Source organism: Heptranchias perlo, chromosome 39 (assembly GCF_035084215.1).
Source record: "Heptranchias perlo isolate sHepPer1 chromosome 39, sHepPer1.hap1, whole genome shotgun sequence".
Lineage (NCBI taxonomy): Eukaryota > Metazoa > Chordata > Chondrichthyes > Hexanchiformes > Hexanchidae > Heptranchias > Heptranchias perlo.
This window is the reverse complement of record NC_090363.1, coordinates 12046335-12067949: the sequence shown is the minus strand read 5'-3', so window position 1 is coordinate 12067949 and position 21615 is coordinate 12046335. Positions and strand designations below refer to the sequence as shown.

Genomic DNA, 21615 nt, shown 5'->3' with positions numbered 1-21615 from the left:
TCACTTATGTTTAAAATTCCCCGACCTTTCGTGTTGGTAGCGGCCGATTGGGTGATATTACTGAAGTAATCGAGCAGAAACTCTACCATGATGAGTCTCAGCTCTCAATCGGACATTATTGATTGAATTGGGAGTCTATTGATGTACGTTTCTGTTCATTTATTATTAGCGATTTTCCAATTGCTGGGCTATTACTTCCACTTTCTCGCATGGAAATTCCACATGGGTTCTGCCGATCTCCGGCCCTAATTGGTGGAAGCAGGAGGAAGCTCCTGAGAAACTGGCATAAATGGCCATTCTCGCTGTGCTTTCGGGTCAGTCGTCCGCCTGGAGATCGGGGGAGCCCTCCCACCCCACCGCCCCGCCAACCAATTCAGAGTAAACTTCCAGCAAGGTCCCATACTCCACAATAAGAAGACGTCTCCGTTTCATTTTTAAAAACTTTATTAATCTGGAATTTTGTACGAAATATTTTATCTGACAGCAAATTTAGGTATGGAAACCAAAATCGCCAGCAAATGAATAAATGTTAGCGATAACTGAGGTGGTCCACTTATACTTTTCTTATCCTGGCAGCTAGTTTCATACGCCTCCACCATCCATCAACTTGAGCTCATCCAAAACTCTGCTGCCCGTATCCTAACTCGCACCAAGCCCCGTTCACCCATCACCCCTGTGCTCGCTGACCTACGTTGGCTCCCAGTCCGGCAATGCCTCGATTTTAAAATTCTCATCCTTGTTTTCAAATCCTTTCATGGCCTCTCCCCCCTCACTATCTCTGTAATCTCCTCCAGCCCTACAACCCTCCCTGATCTTTGCACTCCTCCAATTCTGGCCTAACGCTCATCCCCGATTTCCATCGCTCCACCATTAACGGCCGTGCCTTCAGCCGCCTAGGCTCTAAGCTCTGGAGTTCCCTTTCTAAACCTCTCTGCCTTTCTCTCCTCCTTTAAGACGCTCCTTAAAACCTACCTCTTTGACCAAGCTTTTGCTCACCTATCCTAATACCTCCTTTTATGGCTCGGTGTCAAATTTTGTTTGATATTCGCTCCTGTGAAGCACCTTGGGACATTTTACTACATTAAAGGCGCTATATAAATGCAAGTTCTTGCTTTGTAAACGCCCACTTTGATCATAGATTGTAGGCTTCCTCATACCTAGAAAGCTCCTGTGAAAGTTTTGTGCACTAACCATGTAGTAGTAGTACTGGACATCATCGATGTTGAGCTGGCTGATGGCTGTCAGGGTTACGGTGATGATATCTCCAGGATACAGCAGAACATGTGGTACGTTAATATGCAAGTACCTCTTGCTTGGAGACTGGTGTTTCATAACTATTTTGTGCGTCGTTCCAATCCCACTGGACTTATTTCCGGCCATCGCCTGGAAAGGCAATAGGTAGGACGAATTTTGGATAGATATGTAGGTAGACAGACAGATACACCTGAGTGTTATAAATTAAAACTCAGAGAAAGTCATCTTGGGGGTAGAAATATGATTTAGGCAGCAGTGTAAAACGAGCGGTATCGTATCAACCTCGGCTATACACCCCACCCAATACTCAATTCTATTGACTTCATTGGGGTTTACATAAGGTACCGCTTGTCACGTACACAGGTAAGATCCCCGTTTGATCCCGAGCGGGAGCTTTGGGGGTAATTTTAACCTAACTGGCCGGGTGGAAATCCATTGGGATGGGGTGGAACGGGCTGGTTTTAGACCCCACTCAATATTACTCTCCAAAGACTTCAGTTCAACTAACAAGCACCCTTCCCCAAAATGATCAAAATAATGTCCATGGACATTACAGGAAGAGGTACATATGTGCTTGGATGTGAATGTGCTTTGTTCCTTCAGGGCAGGTTAGACTTCACAAGGCAGCCGTTTGGTTTACAAACCATCAAATAAGTGCAGCCCACGACTCAGTATTAATACAGCCCAATACTTTGCAGGAGTTGTACTGGATCCTGTTCGACTACAGCGACCGAGTCTCGTCAGTGTCCTTTGGGTGAGATAAACGTGCGAATCAGTCGTAGATGTACATCACAAAATAAATAAACGGATAATCGTTAAAATTGCAGGAAAACATAAATGGGTGGACATTTCACCTTGGGCGTTGGCCGCCAATGGGTGGTATGGCGTTGGCCGCCTGCTGTACGTCCCGCCTGATATTTAGCTCCGTTATATCGAATTACACAGAATTTTACAGCACAGAGACAGGCCATTCGGCCCAACTGGTCCATGCTCCACACAAGCCTCCTCCCACCTGAGTTCATCTAACCCAATCAGTGTATCCCTTTCTCCCTCATGTGTCTATCTAGCTTCCCTTTAAATGCTAGTCACCCCAACTACTCCTTGTGATAGCACGTTCCACATCCAAACCACCCTGTGGGTAAAGAAGTTTCTCCTGAATTCCCTATTGGATTTATTAGTGACTATCTTATATTCATGACCTCTAGTTTTGGTCTCCCCCCACAAGTGGAAACATTGTCTCTACGTCTACCCTGTCAAACCCCATCATTATCTCAAAGATAACACCTCTCATTCTTTTCCAGATTATTAAATTTAACAGGAACAGCCAACTGTTGCCCTTTTTCTCACAGGGGATGAATCCCACTCCCAGAGGATCATCTGGAACAAGTTCCAATATGATGCATAATGAGGGCAGTTTTCACCCATTGGGAAACTGGTTGGGATCGGGGAGGCAATGCTGGTTTTGCCCCCCGCCCCGATTTTGCTCTCCGCTGAAGTCCGTGGAGAGTGACACTGAGCGGGGCGCAAAATCGGCGTTCCACCCAATCCCGTGGGATTCCCGCCCGGCGAGTTAAGTCACAATTACCAACCCCTTCCCTCCCCACCACATTGAGACGGGGGAATTCCAGCACATGCCTCTTCCCCAGTGATGTCCGCAGCAAGGGGCGGGATGTGAGGAATGTCAGACCCTGCTTCCCGAATTTGGGATCGCACAAGCAAGGGACAAAGACCAGTGGAGCAGGATCCCGTCCCAACACGCATCCCAGCCTCCAACCCATTAAACTGGCCTGTTAATGCCTCATGAGAGAATAATTTGGGGAACGGGGTGGTGGGGAAGGCTATAGTTGGACTAAATGCCATCAGAAACTGGGACAGAATTACTGCTTGTGGCTGAATATATTGAAATTAGCAAATAGATATTAAATGCAGTGAGTCAGTTAAAAAGAACCTAAAAACACATTCTCACCGTAATTTTTATACTCTGCGTGTTTGGAGGAACAATGAAGGAGAAGCTTAGTTCGCCAATCTGGTCAGTAAACCCTTTATTGGTATCTTTTATTATCTTTTCCCCTGAGATGCTTATTGACACTTGCAGAGGTACACCAGCTGCAGGAGAGCCATCGGGATAGGTTACTGATGCCTGTAGAACAACACAATGAAAAAGAAAGAGTTAACCCATATTAATGTATCAGCTTCCGCATTCCACCTATCGGTCACCGTTATATGATCCTTCTCTGCTTCCCCCCTTCCCTCTCAGCAATTCTGTCTCTCCATGTCCAGAGATGGGCCAAATGACCTCCTTCTGTGCTGTAAGATTCAATGATTCTATGCCCTGCGATGGGCTAAATGGCCTCCTTCTGTGTTGTAAGATTCTACGGGGCTGATTTTCGGATGGCCAAGCGGGTGCGTTGGTGGCGGTGGGGGGGCGGGGGGGGGGGGCTCCTAAAATGGCGGAATCCCGGAGCGGGTTCGGAGCCCGGCTCCAGCCCGCTGACTTCCGGGTTCCCCAATGACGCGTTCGGGTGCACGCGCAGCTCCCGCATGCAGGACTACCACCGGCAATTAAAGCCGGCGGGATGCTGCTTTAGATAGTTATTTAAGTAGTTGAGGTACTTGACTGGAGATTTTGGCAGGATGCAATTTTGAAGAATCCTCAGCACATTTCCCATGTTTTCTTTTATTCGATCATGGGATGTGGGCGTCGCTGGCGAGGCCGGCATTTATTGCCCATCCCTAATTGTCCTTGAGAAGGTGGTGGTGAGCCGCCTTCTTGAACCGCTGCAGTCCGTGTGGTGAAGGTTCTCCCACAGTGCTGTTAGGAAGGGAGTTCCAGGGTTTTGACCCAGCGACGATGAAGGAATGGCGATATATTTCCAAGTCGGGATGGTGTGTGACTTGGAGGGGAACGTGCAGGTGGTGTTGTTCCCATGTGCCTGCTGCCCTTGTCCTTCTAGGTGGTAGAGGTCGCGGGTTTGGGAGGTGCTGTCGAAGAAGCCTTGGCGAGTTGCTGCAGTGCATCCTGTGGGTGGTACACACTGCAGCCACTGTGCGCCGGTGGTGGAGAGAGTGAATGTTTAGGGTGGTGGATGGGGTGCCAATCAAGCGGGCTGCTTTGTCCTGGATGGTGTCAAACTTCTTGAGTATTGTTGGAGCTACACTCATCCAGGCAGGTGGAGAGTATTCCATCACACTCCTGACTTGTGCCTTGTAGATGGTGGAAAGGCTTTGGGGAGTCAGGAGGTGAGTCACTCGCTGCAGAATACCCAGCCTCTGACCTGCTCTCGTAGCCACAGTACTTATTTGGCTGGTCCAGTTAAGTTTCTGGTCAATGGTGACCCCCAGGATGTTGATGGTGGTGGTCACCATTGACCAGAACTCCAGACAACTGATCCAAACTGGATGAGTTGTATGGAGTCACATGGGGTTCTTTAACCCAGGCACATGTAGCATACGTACACACCCATAGATAACACATTGTGATAAAGGCATACGTACCAGGACGTAAAATGTAGCTCCCGGTGTAAAATAGGGTTTTATGGTTGATAAACTAACGGTATAGGGTGACAGTAGAAAGGATATGTTTTCCAGTGCCTTAGTTTCATTATGTCCTGCATGGAACAATAACAACAACAACTTGGGTTTATATAACACCTTTAACATAGTAAAACGTCCAAAGGCACTTCACACGAGTGATTATCAAACAAAAATTGTCCCCAAGCCACATAAGGAGATATTAGGACAGGTGACCAAAAGCTTGGTCAAAGAGGTAAGTTTTAAGGAGCGTCTTAAAGGAGGAGAGAGAGGTTTAGGGAGGGAATTCCAGAGCTTAGAGCCTAGACGGCTGGAAGCATGGCCGCCAATGGTGGGGCGAAGGAAATCGGGGATGCGTAAGAGGCCAGAATTGGAGGAGCGCAGAGATCTCGGAGGGTTGTAGTTCTGGAGGAGGTTATAGAGATAAGGAGGGGGGTGAGGCCATGGAGGGGGTTTGAAGACAAGGATGAGAATTTTAAAATCCAGGCCTTGCTGGACCGTGAGCCAACGTAGGTCAGTAAGCAGAGTGGTGGACTGTTGAACGGGACTTGGTGTGAGATAAGATACGGGCAGCAGAGTTTAGGATGAGCTGAAATGGAGGGTGGAAGATGGGAGGCCGATCAGGAGAACGTTGGCATAATGGAATCTAGAGATAACAAATGCGCGGATGAGGGTTTCATCAGGAGATGGGCAGAGGCAGGGGCGGAGACGGGCGATGTTACGGAGGTGGAGGTAGGCGGTCTTGGAGATGGAGCGGATATGTGGTCGGAAGCTCAGCTCAGGGTCAAATCGGACGCCAAGGTTGCGAACGGCCTAGTTCAGCCTCAGACAGTGGCCAGGGAGAGGGATGGAGTCGGTGGCCAGGGAACGGAGTTTGCGGCAGGGACCGAAGACATTGGCTAATTAATTGGAGGAACTTTCCGCTCCTCAAATACTGGAAGTCGGATAAGCAGCGTGACAAGTCAGAGGCAGTGGAGGTGTGGAGAGCTGGTGGTGAGGTAAAGCTGGGTATTGTCAGCGTACATGTGGAATGTCAATGAAGGACATATAAATTATTTAGTGTTGGTGATTAATTAAATGCTCAGCTCTATTGAGATGAATACTTACTTCCTTTGTCTGTCATCTCCGCTATAATCTGTAAAGTGCCGCCATTGAATTGGTCCATCCCTCCATTATGTTCTATGCTGTTGACCAGAGCTGTAGTGTTTAAAATAACACGGACTGTCCCGTTCTGGATCTGAGATTGGAAATCGAGGCATCGCGTTTACTTTGACCTAAACTGTGCATTTTAAGACTTACAGTCTTACGTAGCCACTTGTAAATGATCTGGAACGCGCTGCCTGAAAGGGCGGTGGAAACAGATTCAACAGTAACTTTCAAAAGGGAATTGGATAAATACTTGAAACCGAAAGATTTGCAGGGCTATGGGGAAAGGGCAGGGGAGTGGGACTAATTTGATAGCTCTTACAAAGAGCTGGAACAGGCACGATGGGCCGAATGGCCATCCTTCTGTGCTGTTTGATTCTATGCTTTTCCTTTTTTATACTTCAGGTAAGGTTACTATCGTAAACGTAATTGTGGTGAAATTGGACATGGACAGGGGACTCAAAATAGGCGGAATCACTTTTTGTCGCCCGCTATACCACATGCACAATATTTTGTGCTATTGAAGTCAGCGTATAACAGGTAGCTGATGCAATACTGCCTGCTTTCGCGTTCCCACCAATGTCCAATTTTGCTCCCAATAGTTGGTAGTTTGGGGTAGAACGTTTGAGCTCCCTGCGCGCAGTAGATGGGCAAATGCTGAAATTGTTTCGGGCCATAGCGCAAATCAGAAGGCCGTTTACTTACACAGTGTCCTTGATCCAGCTGTGGGAGCGGGATCTTGCCACCGGAAGTTGCAGATATCCCAAATTTCACGACGCCGCAAAGATCGTCATCCGATCCGTCACTGCGAGAAAAATAAATGGAGCGAAAATCGACTCGGCCGAGTTGGCAGAATTGTACTGACGTCACATTCAGTCGATCAATTTTAATGGCCTTTTTAAGACGTGTTTCTCAAAAAATTATGTATTTCATGGCCGAGAGGAGAACGAGAACACGAAATCTTGCAATAACTTTAATACAAGCGAGCTCGAGAATTTTTACAGGTTCTTTCTTTACTCAGTAAAGCGGCCGTCCATTATATTTTAGAAAGCTAGTTGTGACTGGGATCACCTCTGTTATTTATCGTATTTTGGCTAAATGGTCTCCTGAGTGAGAAATGTTTGAAATGCGGGATACCTAACTGAGAAACATTGGTATCGGGCCTGAATTTGTGTTACTGAGCCACATGATAAGCTGAAATGTATGCGAATTTAGTTCTCTTTTGCTTACTGTACGGGAATGTACAGGAAATCGGGCCTGCCCAGTCTTAGTTTCATCCCTTATCGGTAATTCTTCAAACCCTTCAAATTGTGCTAAATGTTCTATTTTGCACCAACATTGCTTGCCGTTTGATGAAACGTATTGTGTAAGAAAATGTCCAAAGGTACTTTGCAGAGGTGTAGTCAAAGAAATACCCAATGCCTAGCCAAAGAAGGAGGTATTAGGAGGAGTGAGTAAAAGCTTGTTCAAAGAGGTGGGATTTAAAGGAGGAGAGGGAGGGTGGAGAGGCTGACGGGTCTAGCAAGGGGGGAATTGCGAGCTTTGGGGCCCAGGACGTTGAAGGCACTGCCGCCAATGGAAGGTCAAAGGGCGAGAGAATGGAAGAGAGGTCAGAGTCAAAGGGGGGAAGAGTTCGGGTGGTGGGTTGTAGGACTGGAAGAGGTTCCAGAAATAACATAGGATTTAAACACAAGGATGAGAATTTTAAATTGGAGGCGATATGGAACTGGGAGCCACTGTAGGTCAAGGAGGACGTGGGTGATGGACGAGCAGAATTTGGTGTCGGATAGAATATAGGCAGTAGAGCTTTGGATGAGCTGATATCTATGAAGAGTAGAGAATTGGAGACCGGTCAGGAGAACATTGGAATAGTTGAGGCTGGAAGTGACCTAGAGATAGTGAGATAGAACTTTGTCTTGGGCAGAAGTGCATAACGGGCCATAGCAAACCATTTTACACCCGCTAGATGTTGGGCTGAGTCTGAAATGGGCTGCCGATTTGCTATTGCCCATTTTGTGCTAAAGTCCCAAGACGGATTTCGACCCCAGTGTTTCTCAAAAACAGACAGACATTTGCCCATAAACTGAAAGCAAGGTCTAGAAAGTTATGACTTCTGAGTAACCAGCCTTTCAGACAGATTCAATAGTAACGTTCAAAAGGGAATTGGATAAATACTTGAAGGGGAAAAAAATTGCAGGGCTCCAGGGAAAGGGCGGAGGAGTGGGAACTAATTTGATAGCTCTTACAAAGAGCCGGCACAGGCACGATGGGCCGAATGGCCTCCTTCTGTGCTGTATCATTCTATGATTCTATAACGTCGTTCAGCAGAAAACAACAATCAACATCACAGTGCTACACCCACTGCAGCACCAACACCTACAAACAGGAATCCTGAAAGAGCCCAGTGAGAGAAAAGGACATCACATTATGTGCATTGAAACTGATATCAAACCTCTAAACCCATAGTTAAGATATCATCCCTCAAGAATAGTCATGTACGGTAAGTACGATGTGATCTCAAAACCCAACGAGAAGCAACGGAAGATTCAAGATCATCAATCTTTCCATTATATGTTGAAGACAGAAATAAGCAGAAATCCAGAGAATAATTTCTACCATTAGTGGATCAATTCCATATCAATTGTATTTGGTTTGTCCCTGCATCGCCCACCAGCACTGATAGCCTGATCCATGTCATTGTCATCTCCAGGCTTGACGAAAATAGGCAAGGGGGAAGTTTTGACCGAGCACTGATGAGGCTGATGAATGCAATCAAGGCTAAACTCTATGAACAGTCCTTTGCAATTGAGTTATAATCAATACTGATCTCATATGCACTGCATGTAAGGGGTTGTGTTTCATTATATTATTGATCTGATTTAATAAAGAGTATTAATCAGAGGTTTCAATGTTTCCGAGTCTTTGAACTTGTACTAGAGGTAAAGCGTATATGATAATATCCTATAATATCTCCACATAAGGGCAATAGAGATATATGATAATACCCTATAATATCTCCACATAAGGGTAATAGAGATGTATGATAATAGCCTATAATATCTCCACATAAGGGTAATAGAGATATATGATAATAGCTCATAATATCTCTACATAAGGGCAAAAAAGATATATGATAGTATCCTATATCTCCACATAAGGGTAATAGGGATATATGATAATAGCCTATAATATCTCCACATAAATGCAATAGAGATATATGATAATATCCTATAACATCTCCACATAAGGGTAATAGGGATATATGATAATATCCTATAATATCTCCACGTAAGGGTAATAGAGATATATGATAATATCCTATAATATCTCCACATAAGGGTAATAGAGATATATGATAATATCCCATAATATTTCCACATAAGGGTAATAGGGATATATGATAATAGCCTATAATATCTCCACATAAGGGGAATAGAGATATATGGTAATATCCTATAATATCTCCACATAAGGAAAATAGGGATATGTGATAATATCCTATAATATCTCCACATAAGGACAATAGGGATATATTATAATATCCTATAATACCTCCACATAAGGACAATAGGGATGTATGATAATATCCTATAATATCTCCACATAAGGGTAATAGAGATATATGATAATATCCTATAATATCTTCACATAAGGACAATAGGGAGACATGATAATATCCTATAATATCTCCACATAAGGACAATAGGGATGTATGATAATATCCTATAATATCTCCACATAAGGACAATAGAGATATATGATAATAGCCTATAATATCTCCACATAAGGACAATAGAGATATATGACAATACCCTATAATATCTCCACATAAGGGTAATAGGATATATGATAATATCCTATAACATCTCCACATAAGGACAATAGAGATATATGATAATACCCTATAATATCTCCACATAAGGACAATAGAGATATATGATAATACCCTATAATATCTCCACATAAGGACAATAGAGATATATGATAATATCCTATAATATCTCCACATAAGGGTAATAGAGATATATGATAATATCCTATAATATCTCCACATAAGGACAATAGGGATATGTGATAACATCCTATAATATCTCCACATAAGGGTAATAGAGATATATGATAATATCCTATAATATCTCCATATAAGGGTAATAGATATATGATAATAGCCTATAATATCTCCACATAAGGACAATAGGGATATGTGATAATATCCTATAATATCTCCACATAAGGGTAATAGAGATATATGATAATACCCTATAATATCTCCACATAAGGACAATAGAGATATATGATAATATCCTATAATATCTCCATATAAGGGTAATAGAGATATATGATAATAGCCTATAATATCTCCACATAAGGACAATAGGGATATATGATAATATCCTATAATATCTCTACATAAGGACAATAGCGATATATGATAATATCCTATAATATCTCCACATAAGGGTAATAGAGATATACGATAATACCCTATAATATCTCCACATAAGGACAATAGAGATATATGATAATGGCCTATAATATCTCCACATAAGGACAATAGAGATATATGATAATACCCTATAATATCTCCACATAAGGACAATAGGGATGTATGATAATATCCTATAATATCTCCACATAAGGGCAATAGAGATATATGATAATATCCTATAATATCTCCACATAAGGGTAATAGGGATATATGATAATATCCTATAATATCTCCACATAAGGGCAATAGGATATATGATAATATCCTATAATATCTCCACATAAGTGTAATAGAGATATATGATAATAGCCTATAATATCTTCACATAACGGTAATAGAGATATATGATAATATCCTATAATATCTCTACATAAGGACAATAGAGATATATGATAATATCCTATAATATCTCCACATAAGGGTAATAGGGATATATGATAATATCCTATAATATCTCCACATAAGGACAATAGAGATATATGATAATATCCTATAATATCTCCACATAAGGGCAATAGAGATATATGATATTATCCTATAATATCTCTACATAAGGACAATAGAGACATATGATAATATCCTATAATATCTCCACATAACGGCAATAGAGATAAATGATAATATCCTATAATATCTCTACATAAGGACAATAGGAATAGATGATAATAGCCTATAATATCTCCACATAAGGGTAATAGGGATATATGATAATATCCTATAATATCTCCACATAAGGGTAATAGGGATATATGTTAATATCTTATAATATCTCGACATAAGGGTAATAGGGATATGTGATAATATCCTATAATATCTCCACATAAGGGTAATAGAGATATATGATAATATCCTATAATATCTCCACATAAGTGTAATAGAGATATATGATAATAGCCTATAATATCTCCACATAACGGTAATAGAGATATATGATAATAGCCTATAATATCTTCACATAACGGTAATAGAGATATATGATAATATCCTATAATATCTCTACATAAGGACAATAGCGATATATGATAATATCCTATAATATCTCCACATAAGGGTAATAGAGATATATGATAATAGCCTATGATATCTCCACATAAGGGTAATAGAGATATATGATAATATCCTATAATATCTTCACATAAGGGTAATAGAGATATATGATAACAGCCTATAATATCTCCACATAAGGGCAATAGAGATATATGATAATAGCCTATAATATTTCCACATAAGGGTAATAGGGATATATGATAATATCCTATAATATCTCCACGTAAGGGCAAAAAAGATATATGATAATATCCTATAATATCTCCACATAAGGACAATAGGGATATATGATAATATCCTATAATATCTCCACATAAGGGCAATAGGATATATGATAATATCCTATAATATCTCCACATAAGGGTAATAGAGATATATGATAATATCCTATAATATCTCCATATAAGGGTAATAGATATATGATAATAGCCTATAATATCTCCACATAAGGACAATAGGGATATGTGATAATATCCTATAATATCTCCACATAAGGGTAATAGAGATATATGATAATACCCTATAATATCTCCACATAAGGACAATAGAGATATATGATAATATCCTATAATATCTCCATATAAGGGTAATAGAGATATATGATAATAGCCTATAATATCTCCACATAAGGACAATAGGGATATATGATAATATCCTATAATATCTCTACATAAGGACAATAGCGATATATGATAATATCCTATAATATCTCCACATAAGGGTAATAGAGATATACGATAATACCCTATAATATCTCCACATAAGGACAATAGAGATATATGATAATGGCCTATAATATCTCCACATAAGGACAATAGAGATATATGATAATACCCTATAATATCTCCACATAAGGACAATAGGGATGTATGATAATATCCTATAATATCTCCACATAAGGGCAATAGAGATATATGATAATATCCTATAATATCTCCACATAAGGGTAATAGGGATATATGATAATATCCTATAATATCTCCACATAAGGGCAATAGGATATATGATAATATCCTATAATATCTCCACATAAGTGTAATAGAGATATATGATAATAGCCTATAATATCTTCACATAACGGTAATAGAGATATATGATAATATCCTATAATATCTCTACATAAGGACAATAGAGATATATGATAATATCCTATAATATCTCCACATAAGGGTAATAGGGATATATGATAATATCCTATAATATCTCCACATAAGGACAATAGAGATATATGATAATATCCTATAATATCTCCACATAAGGGCAATAGAGATATATGATATTATCCTATAATATCTCTACATAAGGACAATAGAGACATATGATAATATCCTATAATATCTCCACATAACGGCAATAGAGATAAATGATAATATCCTATAATATCTCTACATAAGGACAATAGGAATAGATGATAATAGCCTATAATATCTCCACATAAGGGTAATAGGGATATATGATAATATCCTATAATATCTCCACATAAGGGTAATAGGGATATATGTTAATATCTTATAATATCTCGACATAAGGGTAATAGGGATATGTGATAATATCCTATAATATCTCCACATAAGGGTAATAGAGATATATGATAATATCCTATAATATCTCCACATAAGTGTAATAGAGATATATGATAATAGCCTATAATATCTCCACATAACGGTAATAGAGATATATGATAATAGCCTATAATATCTTCACATAACGGTAATAGAGATATATGATAATATCCTATAATATCTCTACATAAGGACAATAGCGATATATGATAATATCCTATAATATCTCCACATAAGGGTAATAGAGATATATGATAATAGCCTATGATATCTCCACATAAGGGTAATAGAGATATATGATAATATCCTATAATATCTTCACATAAGGGTAATAGAGATATATGATAACAGCCTATAATATCTCCACATAAGGGCAATAGAGATATATGATAATAGCCTATAATATTTCCACATAAGGGTAATAGGGATATATGATAATATCCTATAATATCTCCACGTAAGGGCAAAAAAGATATATGATAATATCCTATAATATCTCCACATAAGGACAATAGGGATATATGATAATATCCTATAATATCTCCACATAAGGGCAATAGGATATATGATAATATCCTATAATATCTCCACATAAGGGTAATAGAGATATATGATAATATCCTATAATATCTCCACATAAGGGTAATAGGGATATATGATAATAGCCTATAATATCTCCACATAAGGGTAATAGAGATATATGATAATAGCCTATAATATCTCCACATAAGGGTAATAGCGATATATGATAATATCCTATAATATTTCCAAATAAGGGTAATAGGGATATATGATAATAGCCTATAATATCTCCACATAAGGGTAATAGAGATATATGATAATAGCCTATAATATTTCCACATAAGGGTAATAGGGATATATGATAATAGCCTATAATATCTCCACATAAGGGTAATTGAGATATATGGTAATATCCTATAATATCTCCACATAAGGAAAATAGGGATGTGTGATAATATCCTATAATATCTCCACATAAGGACAATAGGGATATATGATAATATCCTATAATATCTCCACATAAGGACAATAGGGATGTATGATAATATCCTATAATATCTCCACATAAGGGTAATAGAGATATATGATAATATCCTATAATGTCTTCACATAAGGACAATAGGGATATATGATAATATCCTATAATATCTCCACATAAGGACAATAGGGATGTATGATAATATCCTATCATATCTCCACATAAAGACAATAGAGATATATGATAATAGCCTATAATATCTCCACATAAGGGTAATTGAGATATATGGTAATATCCTAAAATATCTCCACATAAGGAAAATAGGGATATGTGATAATATCCTATAATATCTCCACATAAGGACAATAGGGATATATGATAATATCCTATAATATCTCCACATAAGGACAATAGGGATGTATGATAATATCCTATAATATCTCCACATAAGGGTAATAGAGATATATGATAATATCCTATAATATCTTCACATAAGGACAATAGGGATATATGATAATATCCTATAATATCTCCACATAAGGACAATAAGGATGTATGATAATATCCTATCATATCTCCACATAAAGACAATAGAGATATATGATAATAGCCTATAATATCTCCACATAAGGGTAATAGAGATATATGATAATATCCTATAATATCTCCACATAAGGGCAATAGAGATATATGATAATACCCTATAATATCTCCACATATGGACAACAGAGATATATGATAATATCCTATAATATCTCCACATAAGGACAATAGGGATATGTGATAATATCCTATAATATCTCCACATAAGGACAATAGGGATATATGATAATAGCCTATAATATCTCCACATAAGGGTAATAGGGATATATGTTAATATCTTATAATATCTCGACATAAGGGTAATAGGGATATGTGATAATATCCTATAATATCTCCACATAAGGGTAATAGAGATATATGATAATATCCTATAATATCTCCACATAAGTGTAATAGAGATATATGATAATAGCCTATAATATCTTCACATAACGGTAATAGAGATATATGATAATATCCTATAATATCTCTACATAAGGACAATAGCGATATATGATAATATCCTATAATATCTCCACATAAGGGTAATAGAGATATATGATAATAGCCTATGATATCTCCACATAAGGGTAATAGAGATATATGATAATATCCTATAATATCTTCACATAAGGGTAATAGAGATATATGATAACAGCCTATAATATCTCCACATAAGGGCAATAGAGATACATGATAATAGCCTATAATATTTCCACATAAGGGTAATAGGGATATATGATAATATCCTATAATATCTCCACGTAAGGGCAAAAAAGATATATGATAATATCCTATAATATCTCCACATAAGGACAATAGGGATATATGATAATATCCTATAATATCTCCACATAAGGGCAATAGGATATATGATAATATCCTATAATATCTCCACATAAGGGTAATAGAGATATATGATAATATCCTATAATATCTCCACATAAGGGTAATAGGGATATATGATAATAGCCTATAATATCTCCACATAAGGGTAATAGAGATATATGATAATAGCCTTTAATATCTCCACATAAGGGTAATAGCGATATATGATAATATTCTATAATATCTCCACATAAGGGTAATAGAGATATATGATAATATCCTATAATATTTCCACATAAGGGTAATAGGGATATATGATAATAGCCTATAATATCTCCACATAAGGGTAATAGAGATATATGATAATAGCCTATAATATTTCCACATAAGGGTAATAGGGATATATGATAATAGCCTATAATATCTCCACATAAGGGTAATTGAGATATATGGTAATATCCTAAAATATCTCCACATAAGGAAAATAGGGATATGTGATAATATCCTATAATATCTCCACATAAGGACAATAGGGATATATGATAATATCCTATAATATCTCCACATAAGGACAATAGGGATGTATGATAATATCCTATAATATCTCCACATAAGGGTAATAGAGATATATGATAATATCCTATAATATCTTCACATAAGGACAATAGGGATATATGATAATATCCTATAATATCTCCACATAAGGACAATAGGGATATATGATAATATCCTATAATATCTCCACATAAGGACAATAGGGATGTATGATAATATCCTATAATATCTCCACATAAGGGTAATAGAGATATATGATAATATCCTATAATATCTTCACATAAGGACAATAGGGATATATGATAATATCCTATAATATCTCCACATAAGGACAATAGGGATGTATGATAATATCTTATCATATCTCCACATAAAGACAATAGAGATATATGATAATAGCCTATAATATCTCCACATAAGGGTAATAGAGATATATGATAATATCCTATAATATCTCCACATAAGGACAATAGAGATATATGATAATACCCTATAATATCTCCACATATGGACAATAGAGATATATGATAATATCCTATAATATCTCCACATAAGGACAATAGGGATATGTGATAATATCCTATAATATCTCCACATAAGGACAATAGAGATATATGATAATATCCTATAATATCTCCACATAAGGACAATAGGGATACGTGATAATATCCTATATCTCCACATAAGGGTAATAGAGATATATGACAATATCCTATAATATCTCCACATAAGGACAATAGGGATGTATGATAATATCCTATAATATCTCCACATAAGGACAATAGAGATATATGATAATATCCTATAATATCTCCACATAAGGACAATAGAGATATATGATAATATCCTATAATATCTCTACATAAGGACAATAGGGATATATGATAATATCCTATAATATCTCCACATAAGGACAATAGGGATGTATGATAATATCCTATAATATCTCCACATAAGGACAATAGAGATATATGATAATATCCTATAATATCTCCACATAAGGACAATAGGGATGTATGATAATATCCTATAATATCTCCACATAAGGACAATAGAGATATATGATAATATCCTATAATATCTCCACATAAGGACAATAGAGATATATGATAATAGCCTATAATATCTCCACATAAGGACAATAGAGATATATGAAAATATCCTATAATATCTCCACATAACGACAATAGAGATAAATGATAATATCCTATAATATCTCCACATAAGGACAATAGGATATATGATAATATCCTATAATATCTCCACATAAGGACAATAGAGATATATGATAATATCCTATTATATCTCCACATAAGGGCAATAGAGATATATGATAATATCCTATAATATCTCCACATAAGGACAATGGAGATATATGATAATATCCTATAATATCTCTACATAAGGACAATAGGGATATATGATAATAGCCTATAATATCTTCACATAAGGGTAATAGGGATATATGATAATATCCTATAATATCTCTACATAAGGACAATAGTGATTTATGATAATATCCTATAATATCTCCACATAAGGGTAATAGGGATATATGTTAATATCTTATAATATCTCGACATAAGGGTAATAGGTATATGTGATAATATCCTATAATATCTCCACATAAGGGTAATAGAGATATATGATAATATCCTATAATATCTCCACATAAGTTTAATAGTGATATATGTTAATAGCCTATAATATCTCCACATAAGTGTAATAGAGATATATGATAATAGCCTATAATATCTTCACATAACGGTAATAGAGATATATGATAATATCCTATAATATCTCTACATAAGGACAATAGCGATATATGATAATATCCTATAATATCTCCACATCAGGGTAATAGAGATATATGATAATAGCCTATAATATCTACACATAAGTGTAATAGAGATATATGATAATATCCTATAATGTCTCTACATAAGGACAATAGCGATATATGATAATATCCTATAATATCTCCACATAAGGGTAATAGAGATATATGATAATAGCCTATAATATCTTCACATAACGGTAATAGAGATATATGATAATATCCTATAATATCTCTACATAAGGACAATAGCGATATATGATAATATCCTATAATATCTCCACATAAGGGTAATAGAGATATATGATAATAGCCTATAATATCTCCACATAAGGGTAATAGAGATATATGATAATATCCTATAATATCTTCACATTAGGGTAATAGAGATATATGATAATATCCTATAATATCTCTACATAAGGACAATAGCGATATATGATAATATCCTATAATATCTCCACATAAGGGCAATAGAGATATATGATAATAGCCTGTAATATTTCCACATAAGGGTAATAGGGATATATGATAATATCCTATAATATCTCCACGTAAGGGCAAAAAAGATATATGATAATATCCTATAATATCTCCACATAAGGACAATAGGGATATATGATAATATCCTATAATATCTCCACATAAGGGCAATAGGATATATGATAATAGCCTATAATATCTCCACATAAGGACAATAGAGATATATGATAATATCCTATAATATCTCCACATAAGGACAATAGAGATATTTGATAATATCCTATAATATCTCCACATAAGGACAATAGAGATATATGATAATATCCTATAGCACCTCCACATAAGGGTAATTATGACAATATCCTATATAAACCCAACATAAAGCCCTCTACCGTGATCCATCTCCACCTTCAAATGCATCCTAAAAACCGATCTCTTTAACCAAACCTTTGGTCATGCAGTTTTTGCTCTCGTCCTTTTCTCGTGTCCTTTGGTGAAGTGCCATGGGGCGTTTTGTTTAATTAAAGGCCTTCTATAAATGCGACTTGTTATTTTTTGCTGCTGCATCAAAAATGTCTCTCAGTGCATTCATATATAAAAGGAGTGGAAGGCATTACTTACGGTACTTGGATTGTGAATGAGAAGTTGTCCTCGGTCACCACATAATACCAATGATCTGGGATTATCCTCACATCAAATTTGGGTAACTCTATAGAAATGAATCCAACATACTAAAATAAATGTAAGATAAAATTACAATTGACGTTTAAAATAAAATTAAAAATAGATTGAAATGTGACACTGAATCACTCTGAGTGCTTTCCAATGAACAATTATTTCTCCAATGATAATGTAAACATTTTAAGAATTTTCTTTGTAATTAATTAGTAAAGCATGCAGTGAATTGGGGTTGTATTCTCTCGAGTTTCGAAGGTTAAGGGGTGATCTGATCGAAGTTTATAAGATATTAAGGGGAACAGATAGGGTGAATAGAGAGAAACTATTTCCGCTGGTTGGGGATTTTAGGAGTAGGGGGCACAGTCTAAAAATTAGAGCCAGACCTTTCAGGAGTGAGATTAGAAAACATTTCTACACACAAAGGGTTGTAGAAGTTTGGAACTCTCTTCCGCAAACGGCAATTGATACTAGCTCAATTGCTAAATTTAAATCTGAGGTAGATAGCTTTTTGGCAACCAAAGGTATTAAGGGATATGGGCCAAAGGCAGGTATATGGAGTTAGATCACAGATCAGCCATGATCTTATCAAATGGCAGAGCAGGCACGAGGGGCTGAATGGCCTGCTCCTGTTCCTATGTTCCTATGATTGGATAGAAAATGGAGGGATTCTTAGATTGACGCATTCCTGATCTTAGTTGTCTGATTTTCCTAAATGCACTGCAGAAAACTGATGGGATTGGGTGGAACGCTGGTTTTACAGTCCGACTGATGTTACATTCCATCGACTTCAACCGAGAGTAAAATTGGGGCGGGGTGCAAAACCAGCGTTGCCCCCCGACTCCCGTCGGTGTCCCGCCAGGTGATTTAGGGTAGGATTGCCCCCATGAAATCTGGGCATCAGCCTAAGGAAGAAGAAACAATGAGTGCCCATTCTTAGCCAGGCTAAGGAGGTGGTGCAATATGCAGAGGTGGAAAATAATATGGGGCGTTGGTGAGTGATGGAATACAGTGGGCAGGAGTGAAGGGGGCCTGTTAAGGAGTTGGCAGCTCGTAGCTGGGGTAGGGGCCTGTGGGCCGGGTGGGTGGTCTGGGGCCGGTCATCACTTGGGGATTGAGGGCAGCTGCTGTCAGGTCGGAAATAGGGAGGCTGGGCAGCTCGAGGTGTGAGCTCTGGAAATACTCCAGGGGGTTTAGTCCCATTCGGGGATGGGCTGGGGGTCTTGCTGTGTTAGGAGAAAGGTGGGTGGGGCATGAAAGGCTCACAAACAGGGGCCAGGCATGAAGGCAGTGGTTGGAAAATCCCACCTCTCTCGTGATCCAGGAGGGGAAACTCACGACCAGCTGAGCCCTGGACATTACCCCAGCTATTTAATGGTCTGGTGATTTTAAGCTATAGTCACCAAATCTGTTTTTAGGAAGGAAATTAAAAGGAGTCGGAAGTTTGGGATTAGTTGCTGCTCCCTCTTCCCATGGACAGTCTCACTCTTCAGCTGGTGAGCTATTCCCCGCCCAATGCAAAATTGGAAACCAACTGGAAACCAGGCACATCCAGTGGGAAAATCTGACCCAGATATCTTTTATCCCCCGGGTTCTTGCTTGAGGCAACGAGCAAGTTACTGCCTCGTCAGCCATCGCATTCAACGGGGGTGGAATTGGACTTGGGCGGGGACGCAAAACAGACTGAATGGCATTTTCAGGCACGGCCGATATTCAGTTCTATCGAAGTCAGTGGGAGTGACCATCGCAGCGGAGCGTATAGCAGGCAATCGATGTGATATCACCTGCTTTTGTGCCCCCCACCCATGTCCAGTTTCAAGATATCATAAACTAGAGAAGTCCGGGGTGGAAAATCATCTTGGGTGGTGACCGTTAACTGGTGGTATTGTATTGGGTGCCTGTTATACGCTCCGCTTGATATTCAGTTCCATTCATAGAATTATAGAATCATACAGCACAGAAGGAGGCCATTCGGCCCACTGTGCCTGTGCGGGCTCTTTGAAAGAGCTATCCAATTAGTTCCTTTCCCCCCTGCTCTTTCGCTGCAGCCCTGCAAATTTTTCCCCTTCATCCAATTCCCTTCTGAAAGTTACCATTGAATCTGCTTCCACCGCACTTTCAGGCAGGACATTCCAGTGCAACTCGCTATGTAAATTTTTTTTTCCTCATGTCACCTTTGCCGATTACCTTAAATCTGTGTCCTCTGGTTACCGACCCTTCTGCCGTTGGAAACAGTTTCTCCCTATTTACTCTATCAAAACCCTTCATGATTTTGAACACCTCTATCAAATCGCTGCTTAACCTTCTCTGCTCTAAGGAGAACAATCCCAGCTTCTCCAGTCTCTCCATATAACTGAAGTCTTTCATCCCTGGTACCATTCTAGTAAATCCCCTCTGCACCCTCTCCAAGGCCTTGACATCCTTCCTAAAGTGTGGTGCCCAGAATTGGACACAATACTCCAGCTGGGGCCTGACCAGTGTTTCATAGAGGTTTAAGAAAAGACATACTTGCTCTCGAGGCAGTACAAAGAAGGTTCACTCGGCTAATCCCGGGGATGAGGGGGCGGACATATGAGGAGAGGTTGAGTAGACTGGGACTCTACTCATTGGAGTTGAGAAGAATGAG

At 38.3% G+C, this 21615-nt stretch overlaps 1 protein-coding gene across 2 annotated transcripts in view; it reads right to left on the bottom strand.

Moving 5' to 3' along the window:
* The window catches only part of LOC137304937 (complement C3-like), a 61619-nt gene that overhangs the window by 29854 nt on the left and 10150 nt on the right, over nt 1-21615 (bottom strand). For both annotated transcript variants that reach the window (XM_067973720.1, XM_067973721.1), the window contains exons 7-12: nt 18936-19023; nt 6637-6736; nt 5893-6022; nt 4750-4862; nt 3221-3394; nt 1192-1383 (exon numbers count right to left, since the gene is read on the bottom strand). In XM_067973720.1, the coding sequence (XP_067829821.1) occupies nt 1192-1383; nt 3221-3394; nt 4750-4862; nt 5893-6022; nt 6637-6736; nt 18936-19023 (797 nt within the window). The remainder of the gene's footprint in view (nt 1-1191; nt 1384-3220; nt 3395-4749; nt 4863-5892; nt 6023-6636; nt 6737-18935; nt 19024-21615) is intronic.